This window comes from Atractosteus spatula, chromosome 5 (assembly GCF_055471065.1).
Source record: "Atractosteus spatula isolate fAtrSpa1 chromosome 5, fAtrSpa1.hap1, whole genome shotgun sequence".
NCBI lineage: Eukaryota > Metazoa > Chordata > Actinopteri > Semionotiformes > Lepisosteidae > Atractosteus > Atractosteus spatula.
In genome coordinates, this window is record NC_142710.1 from 21,215,417 (window position 1) to 21,235,631 (window position 20,215).

At 40.3% G+C, this 20,215-nt stretch overlaps 1 protein-coding gene across 4 annotated transcripts in view; it reads right to left on the reverse strand.

Moving 5' to 3' along the window:
- Nucleotides 1-1,220: 1,220 nt before the first annotated feature.
- jmjd1cb (jumonji domain containing 1Cb) overlaps nucleotides 1,221-20,215 on the reverse strand; it is a 98,875-nt gene continuing 79,880 nt past the window's right edge. For all 4 annotated transcript variants that reach the window (XM_088915825.1, XM_088915824.1, XM_088915827.1 and 1 more), the window contains 19 exons: nucleotides 17,735-19,479; nucleotides 16,652-16,824; nucleotides 13,962-16,159; nucleotides 12,345-12,546; nucleotides 11,673-11,887; nucleotides 11,147-11,299; nucleotides 9,835-9,924; nucleotides 9,014-9,141; nucleotides 8,631-8,847; nucleotides 7,838-8,052; nucleotides 7,240-7,521; nucleotides 5,651-5,819; nucleotides 5,469-5,559; nucleotides 5,232-5,362; nucleotides 5,006-5,128; nucleotides 4,137-4,276; nucleotides 3,337-3,513; nucleotides 2,745-2,876; nucleotides 1,221-2,131 (listed from right to left, as the gene is read on the reverse strand). In XM_088915825.1, coding sequence (XP_088771951.1) covers nucleotides 2,036-2,131; nucleotides 2,745-2,876; nucleotides 3,337-3,513; nucleotides 4,137-4,276; nucleotides 5,006-5,128; nucleotides 5,232-5,362; nucleotides 5,469-5,559; nucleotides 5,651-5,819; nucleotides 7,240-7,521; nucleotides 7,838-8,052; nucleotides 8,631-8,847; nucleotides 9,014-9,141; nucleotides 9,835-9,924; nucleotides 11,147-11,299; nucleotides 11,673-11,887; nucleotides 12,345-12,546; nucleotides 13,962-16,159; nucleotides 16,652-16,824; nucleotides 17,735-19,479 — 6,677 coding nt within the window. In that variant the 3' untranslated portion in view covers nucleotides 1,221-2,035. The remainder of the gene's footprint in view (nucleotides 2,132-2,744; nucleotides 2,877-3,336; nucleotides 3,514-4,136; nucleotides 4,277-5,005; nucleotides 5,129-5,231; nucleotides 5,363-5,468; nucleotides 5,560-5,650; nucleotides 5,820-7,239; nucleotides 7,522-7,837; nucleotides 8,053-8,630; nucleotides 8,848-9,013; nucleotides 9,142-9,834; nucleotides 9,925-11,146; nucleotides 11,300-11,672; nucleotides 11,888-12,344; nucleotides 12,547-13,961; nucleotides 16,160-16,651; nucleotides 16,825-17,734; nucleotides 19,480-20,215) is intronic.

Genomic DNA, 20,215 nt, shown 5'->3' on the forward strand with positions numbered 1-20,215 from the left:
GTTCTTCACATTGCTTTGTGTGCAGTAAGTACACTCAAGCACAGCCCACATGCCTGATCGGAACAGAGGCCTTTTGATGTTGAACAAATGTAAGAACTGGCTCTCAAGTCTGTACAGACGATGGAAAATCACTCTATGAATGTAGACTCCTAAACAAGGGTGTGAAGAGATGTGTTATGCAGAATAGAAAGGGGTGAGAGCAAATCCCTTTTATCTCAGTTCTGTCACTCAGGTCATTTATTACCTTCAAATTAAAAGGCCAACAGATGGCTGTTTTTACTTTGGTCTAGAGGAGGGAGATAAGGCCTGGGGTACCAAAGACGACAAGCATGTGGAATATGGAATACAGTATCTACAAAAACAAATGTGAAATGGACAAAAATATTACCTTCATAAGGCGAGATGGCAAAATGTTTGAACTTAATTTTTAGCATTTAGCAAAAGCAAACTTGCAGCAAAAATGAAGTTTAAACATTGCGCTCCTAGGAGAGGGGTGGTCCATAATCCACAATTTGCTAGGACAGCATGGTCTTCCCACAGGTGCACCCCATGTGAAATTCAATAGCCCACTTTCCCTCGAATGTCACTCCTGGTGGAGGTGCAGAGCACTGCCAGGTCGGTATCGACAGTGTTCACACCGTGTTGCCTTGTGTTACTGGAATCTCTCAAAATCAAAGCTTTCATTTTGTTTTATAATTTGTCTATTTGTTGTAAATGTGCATTTATCTATTTAAAGTGTTGCAGATTGCAAAAAAACTCGAGTGGATAATTAATACTTTTTCACTAAAGTGGAATTACACATTGAAAACTAATGGTGTCAGTTTATCCTACATGAGCTGTTGTAAGACCAAGTGTCTATAGACATTAATTAGAAAACAAAAAAAAAACAATTTTGTTTTATGATAAAGAGCTTTCAAGGAAATACTTAATTTACCATGAAAGACCCAATGTATTTGTTTTCTATATACATCACAATTTAGAGAAGAGTCCAACAGTTTCAGGTTTGTACATGTTTCATGCTGGCTACTATAACTACTCATGAATAAGAGATACAAATCTACTACACTTACCACATTACATCCAGGAGGTCTAACAGATCAATCAGCAAAGATATATTCTCTTTCATCACTTTACACATGCTCTAAATTCATTTTTCTGGTGACAAAGACATTGTACAAACACACCACCTCCCAATGACAAGCAAACAGTAGTCAGACTTTGATAAATCCATTTTAATGGAAAATGTAAAACCCCTTTGAACTTCAATGTACAAAGCATGTAACACTTGCACTTTAACAAATTGAAGCAAGCCATGTTTTAAAAAAATACATTATTGAATGTATATATGTATATATTTACACAGCATAATAAGTTTTTGATATTCATTTAACTTCAAAAGTTCACCATAATAAATTTTAACAAAATGAGACAACTGTCTTAAATAAATTACAACTTTTGTAAAGGTTTCCATTTTACAGCAAATACTTTTTCTTAATAAAATGCTTGTGTTTTTTAGACGTTTTCCTTTACATTATATAACTTTACACTGTTTACAATAGTTTGGCAGTTCGTTTTTCAAAAGATATGGCATGACGGCTGTGCGATTCAGCAAAGATTCCCAAGTACAGGCAATAGCTGGTGTCTGTATCTGCTCTCACAGTAACTGTCTCAATGTAGTGAACAGTATCAGAATAATTTTAGCAAACTGTACAAGTCACATTTACATTTGATCTATAACATAGCATATAACTCTGTAATTCTTTTAAAAAATAAATACATCATTTTAATCTTTCATTTAAACAAACAATATACAGTATGAAAACAGAAAAAATAGCAGTGCTGTTGCTTGCAGATTATCTTTAGTTTTGCATTGAGTCATGGTTATCTTGCGCTGGGTTATACTGTTATGGTGGTGGAAACAGATAAATACCAATTTAGTCAGCTTGGCACTGTAAGTTTGTGATGTTAAGGTTAGTGTGCATATGTTACATTATTCCAGAAAAGGTCATTCTTCAGCAATAATAAGGGAAAGGTGTCATGAGTTTTCTTCCGCTCTGTCCATCTCCTCACCACAGCACCTTTTTAATGTTCCAACAGCATCTTTCACAGAATGATAAAAGATGTTTTTTACCTACGAAAGAAAACAGTTCTTCTGTGAGATCATGAAGACAAATGTCTCTCATGCACACAGACATAGCCTTCAAAAGAAAACTAGTGCACTGTCTGCACTGTGAAAGTATAAAATTATCCTGCCAACTTCTTTATGTACTTCAAGCACAACGCACAAAAAATATCTTAAAATGCTTACTCATTAAACACCCATCTGAAACCATTTCAAAATTCTTCCAAACTGCTAATTTATGCTGTCGTACCACCGATTAGACCCAAACTTTCATCATCTCCTTTCCTGATGTTTCAGGAACATTTTAAATACAGGCTAACATATGAGAAATTAAAAAATTAAAAATGCTTAACTAAAAAAAACTACATTATATATAGTGTATACTAATATAAACATGCCAGTAAGGGTCATCCTAAAGTTTATACTAACATGTCAAAAACAAATGAGGACTACATTGTAAAATGAATGCAGCTAAAAAAACATGTTTTTTATCATTAACTTTTCCTTCTTGGGGAGAACATAATTGAAAATTATTAGTCTCACATTAGAAAAAGTGTTAGGAATTACAGATGGATAGAATACTGGATAAACCCATGTTGAAAGGTGCCCCCCACATTTATACCTGTAGCTTATCTTCATAGTTAATTTCTTCCTTAGAAGATCTCAGTTCCTGTGTTAAATGAAACGAGTGCACCACATGTTCTGGAGACACAAAGTCATTAATCACTTGAACACAACTGTGAAGGTTCTGCACCTGTAAAACAACAGAGTCCACAGACAAGACCATTAGATCCCCGTTTTAGCAGGTCTACTTCATTTGCCAAAAACAACCTAAAAAAGGATTTTTTCAGGATATCAAAAACTGTTTCACATCAAATTCTTTCCTACCATGTAGGATTAAACTTCCCAGGCATTACCAAAAAAAAAAACCCAAAACCTTTAAAGATTTTTTTCCAAAGAAACAAAATCCAAAATCTGCTAGTTTCCAACTTAAAACAGCTGGAACTCCACAGCAATGCTAATAAGCTGTTCTTATTTTTATGTTTTGCAACTGGACTAGATCTGTAAGTAAAGCTGGACAGATCCTTTCAGAAAACGGCGAGTTTTCCTCCGGAGCTGGAGGGGACAGCGTCTCGTACGAGTTTCCGAGCGCGGGACAGTTAAACAAGGCGCCTGACGGACGAGCCCTGAGACCGCAGGAGGCGGGCACGCACCTGGTGAAGGGCACCCGCAGGGATCATGACCGAGTCCCCCAGGAACTGCACTAGGGTCCGACCCTGCACGCCCTGCTCCTCCAGGAGGCGCCGGCGCAGCTTCTGGCTCAGGAACCAGCTCTGCTCCCGGATCGGGTCGTGCTCCGGGGGCAGTTCCAGGCCCTGCTCTTTCGCAACCTGCGGCACAGGAGACATAAAGACAGCCGGCAGAGTTACAAAGGAGGAGCATTTCACACGCACCAGGCACCTGAAATTCAAACCTTGGAAACCACATTTTGAAGATGTGAAAGTCTCAAGACAATTGCTGTCAGAAACCAAATATATAAGCATGTTGTTCTTATTTCATCTGCAAGATGGCAAAAGCCGGTCAACGTAGCCCCGGCAAGAGCCAAGAGATAATGACATAGCCACTAGATTTGAGAATGTGCCAGACATTGTTCCTTCTAACTTTACATTTCAAGTGGTAAATGGATTTTCTTCAGCATTTCTTAAGCAAAAGTGTAACTGGCCCAGTTCAAGAAAAACCTAACAGAGCAGAGAGTCAGCACAGGCCCAGGAGAGAGCAGTATGCCTTGGCAAGTCAGCTCTGGAAAGAAGAGCTCATGTTACTGGAAGAAGTCAGCAGGAAAGAATTAGAAAACCAAAGAATCTTCGATTTAAGCAGAAGTCAAAACTACCAACACAGGCATTTACCCTCTCCCCCAAAACATGCCTGCCTTAATCCAATCCAATCAAAAGGAAACAATGAAGAAATATTACAACATTTTATCATCAGATAGGTCATATCTTTTTATTCTAACCTTTTGTAGGAATTCTTTTATTTTCTCTGCATCTTTGCTCACATATATGTGCCATAAGGCCCCTGGAGTTTCACTTGAGTCTTTTAACCTTTTCTTCATGTTGTCATCCAGATCTTCCTCTTCCAGTCTCTTTAACACACCTGCAAGCACACAACATTTATTCCACTTTCCTGCACATAACACAGGAAATTGGTTCTATGTGCAATGGCAAAGATACTTGTGATTTTTCCATTTAAAGAACAATTAAATATGAATACAAAGAAGGATAAAAGCTTGTGACCTTTATATTTAATATTTGCAGTTGATTGGTGAAAGCAACTTCACTCTACTAAATGGGGAATGGTGTGTGACATATGTTTAATGAGATGAATCTGACTCTTAAACAAAACCCAACAGTCTAATGCACACTTGAAACTGGAAGTCTCTCTTGGTTTTGTAGAAATGTCACATTTTAGCAATTTTATAACTGTCAGAGTACAGTTACAAATCATTCCTGGTAAAGAGAAATTTCCATTAATGGAATTTGTATAATGTCAGTACACTTTCCAAAAGACTGTTCTGAAGAAATGTGCTTCATCTTTTAAAACACAAAGAAAGAAAATTACTGATCTGACTTACTTTAACTCTCAGGCAAAACTAAATGAGGTTTAAACAAAGGCCCAGAGAAATGATTCCAGATGGGTTTTGTAGCCTTCTGTTAACATCCCCATGTTTTAAGAATTCTCCAAAATCTGTTTTACGCACACGTAGCAAAAATGTTTTGGAGTCTGAATGATATATTTCCAGTATGAAAAAACCTGTCAAGTTGTTGAAATAACTGACTAACAGAATTTGTAATCATTGAATATAATCAAGAACACTGCTCCTACCTGTTTTTGAGAGAACTCCATTGCCTTTGGCTACACCCACATAAACAAGGATGCTGACAATATCAGAAACCTCTAAGTGAAGGTTTGCTGTTCCAAAGTCCTGTTCTTTGGATGCTGCTACACCTGGAACACAATCATTAACAATAACATTCAGACCTGGTATAATCAAACATTTAAAACATAAAAGAATAATGAATTCATCCCAGCCTTGTTCAGTTGCTCATACCGTATGCACAACAGAGCCTAGGCCCTAGATCTGGCCGGACGAAGAATGATGGCAGACGGGATGCTAAGTTAAGATGACCCTCTGGGTCTGAATATTCAGGCAGGGGGAGATTTTTCATCAAATCATCATACCTGGAATTGTTTTTAGAACATGGAAAAGTATTAAAGCACAGAGCTAAAACATATGGGAAAAATGAATAAACAAACAACTGGTATATTGATCTGTATTTTAAGTTACCTTGAGGGCATGAGAGCCATAAATTCTTCCCCAGAAGGCCAATCCTTTAGCCGATACACTAAACTCTCGCCATCTTTGGACTTGGGCCGCTCTAAAAAACACAAGAGTGCCAAACTGAATAAAATATGGGTCCTAGGAAGTAAGGCTTATGAAAATAAAATCCATTTGTGCAATTTACTTACTTGTTAAATCCTCAAATCCATCCCAGAATTCCTTGATACTGGAGTTTGAAACAACACCATCTTTACAGTTTAGGAGATCTCCCTGATGGTCAGCAAATTCATGGTTAAATGACTCTGCTTTCCACAAATTGGCATTTAGTCTCTTATGGACACCTGACACAAGAACAGGCTGAAAGAAACACAAAAATCATGTTTAAATACTTAACATCCACAGTATATTAACTGTGAAGAAAGAATTGCTTCTATCCAACATTGACAAAACTAAAACAAAAAATGCAAGGTACATGGTATAGCTGATGTATTCATCTTGAATAGTTCTGCTTACTTCTTTCAAGAGAAAACAGTGCTGGGAAAAGTCAAAATACTTTCAGATACGCTGATTATGATGTTTGGTTTGAAACTATTATTCACCAACTCACTGAAGGTAGTAATACTCAATCACATTTCTTCAAAATTTCTCCACTAGATGTTGACAAAAAATGCTAAAACATGTGAGCATTTCAACCAACATCACATAATTAAGAATCCAGTAATAGTTTTGTTTAAATGTGGAAATGCTCTACAAAGCTTATGGTAATAAAAATAATGTATGAAACAGTGAAATTGCATTTTATGAAATAACAGCTTTCAGAAAAGCTGTAAGCATACAGTATATGAAGAAGTAACATAAAAGGCATAACTGAAACAGAATACACAGCTAGCCCCCACGTGACTGCAGAAAAGAAATCAATCATATGACCTATTGATTTATCCACTGACTATTTTGATGCATGACGTGAAATGATATTCTGAACACAAAACTTGTATAATAAAAAATGTAATACACTTTGAAACATTCATAAAAATCCTGTACTGACAAGGGATATAAATCACCATTTTCAGATTTCTATTTCATAAAGGAAGATGAAAAATTTGAATAGCAATGCAAAAAGGAAATAATATGTATATATGTATGTTGCATTAAGAAGTCTTTCTCTTAATCATAAAAATGCATTTTTCTTCCTACGTTTACATGCACTGGTTTAAGAACAAACCACAAGCATTTGCAAACATACCGTCAGTGATATTAAGCAAGATCAGTTTCATCACATAATCATTCTAACACATTCTAACAATAAACAAATTGAGATGAGCAGCTGACATGCAAACATTTGATTTTTTTTTATATTAGACCAAACCCTCAGTTATTAGCACATTTCCTTTTTGTGCTAGAAACTCATCCTCCACCAAAAAGAACTAAACAAATATCCCGTTAACTCATGAAGCAGGAAACCATGATAAAATACAAAGAAAGCACATAAATACCGCTGACAGCAGTCTATAAACAGCCACATAAGACCTCAGCATCAGTTCAAAACAGCAGAAACCCAGCACAAGAAATTAGGCTTTCATTTGAGTGTATTCTTTGTCCATAATTTATTTTACCGTGCATACAGGACTGGGTTTATTGCATGTAATAACCTGATTAAGATTCTATTGCTGCATTCCAATGCTATACAGTCAAGTGCAGGTTCTCTCCCTCATCTGGCACAGGAGACAGCAGTTCCTAAATGGGTGGTCTTGCTTGTGTTTCTCGGTCTAGTACTGACCTGCCCTTGCTTCCAGCACTCCCTGAAGAGTTTCCAGTTGTTACAGTTCCGATGATCTTTGAGCCAGAGCAGACGGTGATCACAGAGCCAGGAGTGGGGGATATCGGGATAGAGCTTACTCGGCTCCTCAGCGATAGGCTTTTTCCTGTCATGTTTAGTCTCATCATTCGCTTCATGTTTCAGGTTGAACTTGGAGCTTCTGTTCGCGGGAATCTTGTTTTCAACGACCGAAGCAATGATGTCATCCAGGATGTTAGGCATGCTTCTTCCACTTTTGCCAGTCTGTGCAGTGGAGATATTCCAAATATGAATTTTATACTCGCCTTTACCAAACATTGCCTTTTAGAGAGAAAGCTTGTGTTTTATTTGGCCTATTACATTTTTAACAATAAAACGTGGATAATAACTGCATTAGCCACAGTAACAAGAACAATAAAAACCATGATTCTGGAGAAAGCGTTGCCATCACTTGTTAAGTTTTAGCTTAACCCGCAAAACTCCTAATGAGGACGTTTTCTGAATGTTATTCAAATGTGTGACAAAAGGATGGACTTTGAACTTCTTGTATTATACAATGTGAGGACGGGAGGCCCATCACCTGTGTGCCCGAAGAGTAAACGGGGGCGAACGCGATGCCCGCATCGGTGGAGCCGAGGCGCAGCTTGCCGGCCGTCGTGGTGAGCAGGTCCCGCAGGCTGGAGCCTTGCTCGCTGCTGTTCGACACCAGCGAAGACGGCCGGCAGTTCAGTGCCTCTAAGCGATCCGAGTCCCTTTCTTCCTTCGCTGGCTTTCCCACGGGGGATTCTTTATTTTCTGCAGTACACAGATTTCAGAACAATGAGCTCAACAGGCAAGCACTATGTGAACTGGGCTCCTAGCTTGAGCAGACCGCTCGCCGCATCGTGCTGCACACGCAGTGCTATACTGTTAGATTAAGAAACGTGCAGCTCTCGAGTTGCTCCTATATCATAGTTAAGGTGAAAACTACTTACCTTGAGGCTGACAGAGAAACATATATATTTACAGCACTTAATTTAGAATAATTCATTAAGTAAAAGCAAGAAAGAGACAAAGAAAGGAGAAAGAAAACAAACATTTCACGGTTTGTAAACTAGTAAATTTAGCTCCGGCTGCAACACATTCAGATGCTTAGTTTAACTCTCGTCTGGGATGACAACTGCTTGCTCTAAGCCTTTAAATCTGAGCTGCAGTAATGCACAGCATTAAATCTGAGCTTTAAGGAATGCTGGCTTACTGACAGCTCCATGCACAGGAAAAACGCAGCAGCTGGCATTACTTTCCACTGCTGCTATAATGCTCACTGCCATTAGCTGCACCTCCTGTCAGCAGTGCCCCGTTATTGTTCTTTTTGAGTCTCCACTGCCTCTTACCTTTCTTCTCCTCCCTAGACTTCTGCTCTGCTAGATCTGCGAGGAAGTGCAAGGGGGACTGGGACTCCGGCGGCGTGGGCTTGCTGTCAGCGCTGGCGTCGCCCCCAGGGCTGCCGCCGCCGCCGTTCGTTTCCAGCTTCTGCGAGGCATTCTGCTGCAGCAGCTCCGGCTTGCAGAAAGAGATTTTGTTGCTGTGGTTGAGGACATTCTGCAAAACCTGCCACACGGGGGGAGGGGGGGGGGGGGGGGGGGGAAATGGATACGGATGCACATCAAAAAACAGGGGAAGAAATGCGATTGTGCATACAAATCACTGTGGATTAGGAGATGATTTACACCTTTGTAAATGACAACGTGAGTGTGAGGTTGTGTCAAGCTCATACCTGCGAGACTCCATTGGTAGAAGGGATCTTGCTAAGTGGAGTATTTGGTTTCACAGCACAAGGACAGTGTGATTTAATTCCGTACTTGTCTCGGAGCGAGTGCATGGCATTGACCAGATCCGTCAATACTGGGCAAAAAAATAAATAAAAGCCAACAGATTCAATCCACATTCAGGGCCCACAGTTCACAACAGCACAGTTTTCACTGCACACTATAGCACTTCCCTGAATTTTAGAAATATTCCGATGAAAACAGATTTGAAACAAAAAAAAACATTTGAGAAAGCTGTGAATGTATTCTGGGAGAGTCACTCTGATCCAGGGATTTCAATGTAAAATAAATCCATCAATACAGGGGGAACAAACCCTGAAAACTCCCTACTACCACATCCCACCGCCCACACACACAAATACAAATTTCAAAAATATATAAATGTGTACTTAGAAACATTCTTAGAAGTGAGATTTTGAAAGTACAGCTCCACAATCTGTTATTTCATTTTGCGGAACAAGTTAGGTTTCCAGCTCTTATGGAAATTGTTATAATAAAGGAACAGGCAGAATAGTGTGGCATCTTGGCAGTTCTTCAAGAATGCATTACTCAGGCCCATTGACAAGCACTTCAACCAGTTTATCATGTGAAATGTGGTTTAGTATTCTTTTTCTCATCTCAGTAGTTCTGGGAAGGACGGGGTTATATTTCTCCATATACAGCTGCACCATCAATGAAAGTCAATCTCCCCTGAGGTGTTTGTAAGTTACAATGAGGAAAAAAAATTACAAACTTGGCAATCGCCCAAAATGCAAGTATTGGCTCATACCAGTTCCTGGAATAATCTGTGTTGGCATCAAGTGCTTATGATCATGAGGCTGCCCCTTGACGCACTTCATCCACGTATACAGCTCTTTGTCTAAAACACAACACAGAAGAGATGCTACCTATCTGGAACAACACATTTGTCTTCCTTTCACAAACACAGAAGTGAATCCTAGATAACAGAGCGCAACACCAATTTGCCTGCTGGGGCATGCATCTCTTTTCATACCTTTACATCTAAAAAGAAAACCAGCAAGCAGGAATACATCTATTGAGTCTTAGTAACAGATCCGAGCATCTTGTTTTCTTAAATCCTATGTTTGAATCATTGAGAAAATATTATTGATTACACTATATAAATGTATTGCTAGAAATAAAGAATGCTCTGGCACTGAACGCAAGCTTTTAAAAAACTGCGTACCAGTAGGCTTGTGTTCTACAAATCCTGTGGCAGAGGGTTTCTACTTTTGTAAATAATTTTTCACAAAACCTAGATGAGGTGAAACAGCATTTTGTTTTAATGTGGAATCTCCAGTGGTCACACCCAGCTGTATCTGTACATACTGGCCCACAGCAACAATTCCTGTTCCCACATGGGAGGAACAGGGAAGGGAAGCAGGCTCCTTCAAGACAACGTCCCGTCAGGCCGCTTGTCTTTGATGCTCTGCAAACTCCACAGCGACGTACTCTTTTTACATTACCTATCTGAATGAACATACTTCTATCCTCACACAGTTGCTAGGGATGTTCAAGTAATCACTACCCTGAGGAAAACCTGTGCGGATTGAAATCCTTTTTGGATATTTTTATGAAGGAGGTGGATATTCTTGTATGCGATCAAATCACTGCCCAAAAACAGACCAGGGTAAAATCTTTTAAATGTAGTGATTACCCTGAATAAGCCTACCAATTGTTGGAGCCATACTGCACATGTTGTGCAAGGAAAAAAAAACAGAAGCAGTACAGCTCAAACAGGAAAAGCTACAGACCAAATGCTTAATAATCACAACAGACATAGCCAAGAAATCCCACGTGTCTTGACTTGATCTGCCTAGATTTTCCCCATATTGCCACTAGCTCAAAAATAAAGGGAGAATTTAACAGAATCGCCGCTATTTTTACAGCTTCAGCATTTTTAAGCAGCAAAATGCAATGTGCCTTTTTCCCAAAAAATTATACTATGAAAGAACAACTACAAAGACAGAACTGGTCTGAGAAAAAAACAATAAAAAAATCACAAAGACCTATTTAAAGCCTATGGTGTTTAACAAATTCTATGGCACAGTTTTCAGAAAGAAATCAAATCAGCGCCTGACCTTTGGAACTCTTTCTTTCCTTTGCCTTGTAACAGTCCAAACAAACCACAAATCCACATTTTTGGCAGACCCAGTGAATGTTAAACAATGTGGCTTCACATGCATCACACATCTCCCGCACTCCTCTTACTGCCCTCTTCCAGGCAATTTTGGCTGAAAGGCAAAGCAAACACTGTTGATGAAATGAACATTCACAGGCAGAATATTCCCAGCTGTAAGCACATTCTACATAACAGATGGTGAAAAAAAATCATAACTGATCTTCAGAATGTTACAAAAACTTGTTTTCTATATATTTTGTTTGCAGATACTCACAAAAGATGAGAATGAATATAACCTCTAGTTAATTAAGAGGTAAATGGTTGTCTTATCATTTACTTTCCACATGTCTAAAAGATAAACCATAAAATCTTGAGAGCAAAAAAGTACTACATTATATGTATACATTAAGATTCAAACCATAAAAGTAAATGTAATAAGATATATAACACCACTATACACTCCAATACAATATAATAATACTAACCATCTTTTTTAATCCATGTCACAGCTGTATTTTCAGACACTACAAGCTGACAAAATTTATCTCCAATGTAATTCAGAATATATTTGGACGTTTCTAGGTCAAGATCATTGTCCTCATAAACATCCGGAGCCCAGAGGCTGATTGCCTCATCATCATATTGGTCTGGTGAGGAAAAGCCATCTATTCTGATAACTCCATTCTTACTGTAAGAAAGGCTAGAGAAGATATGCAAGGAGAAAAACAAACTGAGAACGGTCACATGAACAAAGGCAGTAAGATTGACTCAATCAGTGGGCAGTTTGAAATGATAAGAGTCTGTCACTGGGAAGCACACAAGCCTGTCCTTCAACTGAGATTCTGTTCTACAGTACCGTGGATTTTGCATACGCAGAACATCTTGAATTCATCTAGTATTACATCACCAATATTTTATTGTAAGATCTTTAAGTGTGCAAAAGGACAAAATCTTTGTTTCAGAGACCTATTTCTACCTAAACTACATTTACTGAACAGTCAGAAAAAATGCAAAACTTTTCTGTAAAACTAAAGCATCTGAACCTTAAAAATAGTTTCCAATACAACACATTATTTCATGCTTTTCTTAAAGAGACAGAGAAACTGCAGGAGTTTGAACTTGTCATTTGTCTATATTTGCAGCTGTAGATAACTTACCGACGGAAATAGTAAAACCTGCAGAAGACAGGGGAGTGTGCAGGCTCTTCTCCCTTCTTACTGCGGATGACCCTACACTCCCTGCACTTCTGAAGGTTGGGTCCTATTTCAGAGCATGAATCGTCCTGGAGGAAAGATTCTCCTGTCTGCTTCAGTTTCTTCACCTTCCTCCAGTCCTTTAATACTGAACGAGGTATTCCATCTATAAACAAAACACTCTTTAGGTGCTTTGAAAACAGTATGCTTGGACTCTATATCCAGTGTAGAAGAAAGCATGCAAGAAAACAAACTACATCAGTAAGAAAAACCTATATTTCCATCATACTTGAAAACTCAGTAGTTACTGGCAGACTTCAAAAGTCTCCAACATTTTGCTCCGCTTTAGGAAATGTTGCTACTATTTTAATATTTGAAGTGTACATTTTCAATAAGCCCCAGTGCCACGGTGTGAAATTACACAGTAACATAATGGAACTCAAATGCTGCGAAAGAAGAAGCCCTTTGGATGAGATTTTAAACTGTGGTTCTGACGTATTGGTCACTAAAGTTCCCAGGACACTGTTCTCAAGAGTCCGGGAGCTAACCCCAGTGGCTGGCTACACCGCACTCTGGGCTTGCACAATCTGGCTTCCCGATGTTTCCTTTTCACGTAATTGTTGACGGAATTTCTCACTTCTGCACCTGATTGCTGCGTGACACTCAGGTGAGCACTACACTGCAGTGACAACTGAAGTGCGTCCCCTCCTGTACATGCAGTGAGATTGGGATTTTCCGGGATGAAAAGAAGTATATACATGCAAGTTTATAATGATGAGGATGTAAGCATCAAAGAGGGATTTGAATTCTGTGTGGGTCATTAACATTGACATTAACAATGAAAAAAACTGGAAAAGGGACAGATGTTGGAGCTCAGGAGTCTGTCTATGACAGTGAGGTAACTTGATCAACACTTTGCTAAAGTGAAATGGTGACGTTTTCACATCTTGTTTATTCTTTTATATAATTCACTTTTGCAAAATACAACACTTCTAAAAATTCAAGCCTGGAAAGTTTCACTTGCATAAAATATTTTCCTACTTTTCATTCATAATCATACTTTAAGACCAACATCAGTTGATATTAATAATGTTAATAACAGCAATGTGCTTTCATAAAGAGCTTATTTTAGTAAAGACTGGATTTCATTTTAGCCTCTAATAATCCCAACAGAAAAGTGCTAAGACCTCAGCACTATTCTGGGTAAGGGTTTTCTTACTGCAGACACTAAACATGTCTTGGCAAGAGGTATTTCACATTAACGTGAACATTCCTACTCAAGGCTGCTTGTAACTTGCATCTGCAGCACAGATGTGAATTACTCAGACTTTTCTGCCATTCAATACCTTCCCTTCTGGAGCTAATAATGAGGCCAGTAAGTATCTAATATCTAAAGTGTAAAGAAATGGTATTTTCATATATTATGTATGAAGAAGCATATACATAAAAACATAAGGTCACCATATTTATTTAGGTTGAGATTAAAGATGTAATTGCCTCGTCTTAAAATGCAAGAATGCCAAGGTAAGAATAATGCAAAACCACAAAATAATACATTGAAAGAGCACATTATGAACTTACTACTGCTTGCCAACTTCAGTTTTGTTTTTTCCCTTGCACTTCTAAAAATACCATTGGGTTTTACTTCATCCTCTTCTTTTTCATTGTCGCTCTTTTTCTTTTGCATGTCATTCTGCTTCTTTTTGTATGTAGGCTTGGGCTGACGTTTAGCCCTTTGCTCAGATTTGCTCTCACTTTCATCTGAGTCATCGCTCTCAGAGCCTGACTCATAAGTCCTTTTGGTTCCCCTTCTTGTTTTCCTGTCTTCTTGTGCAAGTCTGTCATCCTGCCCTTTACTTTCCTTGTTATTTTCCACATCGCTTGATGTAGACGCAATTAAACTAACAGTGCACGGCTTAATAATCTCTGACACAGCGCTTCCCAGTTTCTCCGTCTTATTAGTGTTTTTATCTTCTTCCGAATGCCTTGTAAGCCAAGCTTTTTTAAGCTTTGTGTGGTAGTTGGGCTGGCTCAGCTGCGCAGGCTGCCCATTAGTCAAAGAGCTGGGTTTGTTTATTGTGTTGCTCAGTACACCACTATCCTGTGAAATGGCCATTGAGCACTTCTGAATTTTAGCATTGACAGGCTCACTTTCATTAGCTTTAGTACTCCTGGACTGAGCTGCGGCCAGCTTGTGCTTTTTCAAATGGAAAAATGTGCTTGAATAAGTATGGCCTGCACTGGCCTGTGTAGTGCTTCCTGTGTTAGGTGGCAGAATCGTGCTAGGGGATGTGGTTTGGGTCTTTCCCTCCTGCTGTTCTGCTACTGAGTGAGCTCCAGCTTTAAGGCCAGCAACCTCTGTTCTAGTGCTAGCCGAGACAGTGGTCGACAGCGAGTAAGTCATGTCTGATTCAACCCTACTCAAGACACTGGTAGTTGTGGCTGCAGAAGTGGTTACATCAGTTTTGGTACTGCACACAGAATTGGCAGAAGCCACCATACAGTTGGAAATACTTCCCTGGGATATTGTTAGAGAGTTCTTCTTATACTGTGTGCAACTATCCTCTAAGTTCGTGTTTGGCAGAATGACTCTCCCAGGCTCTCTGCCTTCCGCTGCTTTGAAGCAATCTGTCTGATTTGTTCCTGTAAACGATCTCTCAGTGACCGGTTCCTTGGATACTGTCTTTGGTCCTGGCAGGCTATCGTATTTTATGCACGTAGGTGGGCGTACAATAACAGATGCTGTTGCTGCTTGTGGCTTCCCACTGCTTTTTTCTAAATGCCATCCTGGTTTCTCATGGTTTTGAGAGTCACCAGCTTTCCAGATCTCTGATGAAGTCATCTCAGAACTGTTTTTATTAACAGCACTCAAGTCCCTAAGTTCCGGTATCAGTGTTGGTGGTTTTTGCTGTTCAGAGATTTTACCAGCTGAGCTTACTGGTTGGATCGGAGTCAGCGTTGGTGGAGAAAGTCTACCGTAACTGCCCTCCTTTCGGTCTAAGGTCTGCTGAGTCGGAGGATGAAACACTGGAGCTCTGTGTAATGCTGGCATGCATCTGAGAGGGTTCGAAGGCGCTATTGCAGGACTCCTCCTTTCGTTACCAGAAGCGCTGAGAGGATGTGAAGCCACTTGCTGAGAAAACTGCTCTGTGATTTTGCTCATTAGTCCCTCTCCCTCTGTCTGATGCTTGATCAGAGGAGGGGGTTTTGAGAGGGACTTGCTGCTGAAAGAAGCCAAGGTCATGGGATTAGATGCTGCCAACTGGCTGCTGTTCACCTTCTCAAAGTAAGAATTCCCATCCTTGGATGGATATAATCTTGGAGGTTCATTCACCACACTGTTGGACAAGGTAGTGAAATAGTTACTTTGGGGCAAAGACTGTGGCACCGTATGCTTGAATTTGTAGAGTTCTGCTGCAGAGTGCTCAGTGTCTTTGTCTGGTTTAATGACATGGCTTTTGGGACCAGCTGTGGGTAAGGAAGGTATCCTGGGGTAAGAATCTCTCTCCCCCTCATTTGACTTTATCTTGGCTGTAAAGGGGGCTACCTCAATGCTCTCCTGAAGAATCTTGCGGTTCTCCTCTTTGTATTTGTTCACTCTGTCCCCAGTGTCTTGTGTTACTCTCTGCGGTTTGCAGTGACTAGAGATAGGGTCCAAGAAGTGCCTGTGCAAATGGCTGTCTTTGCCCGTGGATGTTCTGCTGTGGTCTTGCTCAGCTTTTATATGTGCTGGAGTAATTGCTCGCATGGGCTCCATGAAGGTCTTCTTCTCCAGCTCCCTAGGATGACAGCAAAAAAAAATCACAGACCTACACTTAGTATGGATTTACATTACAGGGAGCGATTTTGTTTTGAGCCAGTGTATTGCAGGATGACATAATGAGGATAATTAATTATTATATACCACAAAGACTGTATAATTCATTCCTCTCACCACATAAACAATGACTACAATAGCTTTTAAAATGTCTTGAAAAATAAAAAGATGTGGAAAAAAGGGACACTTTCACAAAAAATGTTTTAATAAAAAGCAATTTCCTTAAACAATTTATTAGGAAATTCATTAGAGCCACAAATGCATTTATCAAATGTACGTCTCCACAGTTTATATCGTTGCCTAAAATGTCAGATGGAACCCAAATAAAATCTTCAATACGGCTTTAGATAAAATGTAATGTTAACACGCTTGCTTTCTTCCTGAGCCCACATTCCTGTGTTTTAACCCGATCGCAGAGAATCTGGCGCGGACAGTCTCCAGGCGGCTCACTCACTCTTTGTGAAGCTCTCCAGCTGCCTTGGACAGCGGGGGACTGGTGTGTGCGTTGATCTTGATTGGCCGGTGAGGATCTGCGCTGGCAGGTCTGACGGGGCCGTGGCTCAGCAGCCCCAGGCTGTCTGCGGAGGTCACGGGTGTGTGCTGATGGAGCCAGGGGCTGGGGGTGTTCTGTCACACAAACATCGCCATCAGCCTCACGACAGGTAACAGACCGACTCCAAGGTTAATGCTCCAAACTTCACTGTGTTTATTAGACCATGAAGGCAGCTCAAGCTAAAATGATACCTCTACAACTCCTGCTGCTTCCATTACTGCCACCAATAACAGCACACGACTGTCAGACAAGAAAGGTACAAATAGCAAAAGCTCTTGCTATTTCACATATGACTTACAAAGCCTCCTGGTTAATACCAGACTACCAGGGGAATGCATGCGCCAGTGTCCATATGCATTAGGAAAGGAAAAACACAGCAGACCGTGGGGAGGGCTTGCGCTGCTTCTCCAGCACTACAGGGTTCAGTTGCGATGAGTGTATCAGATACTAACGTAAAGATTTGTTGAGATGACGAGCCCACTACAACTAAATCCTTCAGCATGAAGGAATGAGGGATGTCCCTTGGCGAAGCGCATATGCTCACATCTGGAGTTTGGAAGGCAAGCGTGCTATGAATGCAGCATCACATTATTTCCCAGGCTGCTGTTAATATTGACACAGCCTGGTAAACACTCACTATTTCCATTCATTAAAGGTTGTTGGTTTTGTGCCTGAAATAACAGGAGCGTAAAGTGTAGAAACATCTTATGATGCATTAACTATAGCAAGGAATCCTGGGTTCAGCTGCTATTTGTTTTTTTTAGCAATTTAAATGTACGTAATATAATTAATAATTTACATCCAAAAAACTACATATCCGCAGTACATTCTCAAAGTGTTTCTTTAAAAAAAATTATACATTGAGAAACAGATGCACACATAGCATGTAATTTAGCTCGATATAATCATAGGTTTACAGACACAGGTGGATGTCCATTTACCAGTAATTAATAATGTATTTATATAAAATATTAAAAGACATACCCTCCTCAAACTGGCTTCTGAGTTCACTGCATTTTCAGGATGCACCCACTTTGAAGAAGGCAGTCCAAGTCCTGCATAAGAGTGGGTGCCATTCGGATACTGCCAAATGATAGGATAGAGCCCAAGCTGGTTATATGAAGCACTGGTGTGAGTCTGTGTCAGAAGGTGAGGAGCCTGCTGTTGTAAAAACTGCTGCTGCTGGTGTGAGTGATGATGGGCTAGAGTTAAATGCCCCAGACCGCTGGCATGGCCAGAGTCCAGGCGAGGATGCCCACCCAACAGAGAGGCTGTGGGCATTCCAGGTAGCACTGTTGGAAGAAGATGAGGGTGATGAACAGAGTGGTGTGAAGCACTGCTCAGAGCATGGGCGTTGATAGCAGCCATGGGTGCCTGAGGTGAGGATCCAGGGAGGAGATGCGATGGGTGGTGGGTCGTGGCGGTTAAACATGTCGCGTGCGAAGAGGCATGAAGTGGGTGAAGATGCTGGTGCAAATAGGCAATGGGGTTAGTCTCTGCCTCTGGCCTGACTAGAGCCGGGTCCCTGTAGACTGTGAAGTGCTCATTCTTGTCAATAATGAGAGGGCTCTTTGTGGGTTCAGCCTGGCTCACTCGAGCAGGCACGGGCTTGAAGCTTGAGCGAGGCATGTCGGGCTCAGCTTTATTCGCCGGCCTGTTGGCAGCTCCAACTCCAGCTGCTTGATTGTCCTGATACCTAACTTTATGCTTCGAAACCTCCGGGGATGTATTTGGTTTAGGTTTGGAAGTATCCAAAAGGCTGTGAGCTTTAGACTTCAGAACATCAGGAGAGGGATTATACTTGGGCTTCAGAGTTTCAGGAGAAGGGTTTGACTTGGGTTTATGAAGCTCCGGAGAGGGGCTCAACTTGTGAGACCTTCTACTTTCTTCAGCAATGGATGCATTTGAAATGCATGGCATAATGGAGGAATAGTGTAGTTTTTCTTTTTCAGCTACAGCAGCAGACTCACTGACAGATGCAACTGGTTTTATAATCTCCGAATGGGCAAACTCGATCTTACTGCCAAGGCTATGTGCCATCTGTTGTTCAATCTCTGGCTTCCTGCCATCTGAAACGGAAGGGTTTAACACTAAATGTCTGGACTCCGATATATATGATTCTGACTTCTGAGAAGCCAGCAAAGCAGAAACAGCCTCAGAATTTTCCTGAGACCCATTATTTGTGTTATTGTCCGCAGTTATATCGATAACACATTTTGGTGTAGCAGTCTGTGGTGCACTGTTAGCATAATGGTCCTTGGGTAAAGTTTTCACAGTGCTTTTCATTTCCACAATGCACCCTTGAACTTCTGGAGTACTGACATTCGGATCGCAGGGAGTGGGTGGATCGGCTGGCTGGTGCTGAGACTTTTCCTCTTGCAGTTCACAGTCAGCTGACTGAAGTATTTCTACTTTTGGAATTTTTTCATCCTCTCTTTCATCCCAGGGAGAGTGTCTATCTATTAGAGTCGTCTCCACTGCCCCCTTGCTACCCTGGGATTTTTCTTCCTCTTCGCTAGCCTTTGAAGTGCTTTTGCTTCTTAACTCATTCTCTGAGTTTTGCTCTGAGGAAGAATCTATGATTCTTTTATTGGAGTTTTCAGAGTCGCTGCTCTCAGAAAAATCTGAGACATTGTCTGCCTTCAGTTTTTTTAAACCAACTTTCTTTTCATCCTCTTCAGGTTTTCTTCTTTTATTCATAATTTGCTTGGTTTTAGTTTTTGAAATGTCTGCAAGTAAAAATAAAATCCACATAAATCAAATGTTTTGCTTTGAGGAAAATACACTCAATATACGGGACTCTTTTTGTTCCTCCAAATAAAACCAAAAAACACATTCTTAATGTAAAACCAAAGCACTATAGCTTCACAAGAATCTACTAATGTTAAATCGTAATGCATCTCATGTAATGTATATCAAATTTGATAAATGAGGCCACCCTTCATTTTAAAATCCTTTAAAATGTCCAATTCATCGTAGATACTGCCCCTGTCATGCTCACATTTACTCTCCCTCACAGCCTGCACAAATCTGCGTGGAAAGACTCTGCAGTTTTTGTCAGCTACACAAACACTACCACTCATTTAGTTGCCACAGTTACCAAAGGGATGAGGGCTTCTGGGCAGTGACACAAGAGGCTCATGCTGTGTAGCAGCCATTCTTCTACAATGTAACTCGGGGGAATTGCATCAGTGATCCTCTTGTTTTCACAGATTCTGTTCAGTGTACAACACCTTTTGTAATGTTCAATCTGGTACTCCAACCTGTGGTAAGTTAAAATGCTTCTGTAATCTTTAAAGCTGTTTGGCAAAAAAAGTCTCAATGTAAACAGGTTAAAAAAAATGAGCGACAAATTTAAATATTGACTGAAATGAGCTAGAAGACTAACAACAATAAAACTGTACTAAAAGTGGCTGCAAGATCTTTTCCAATTCAATAATGAAAGGATAAACATCAACTCCGGAC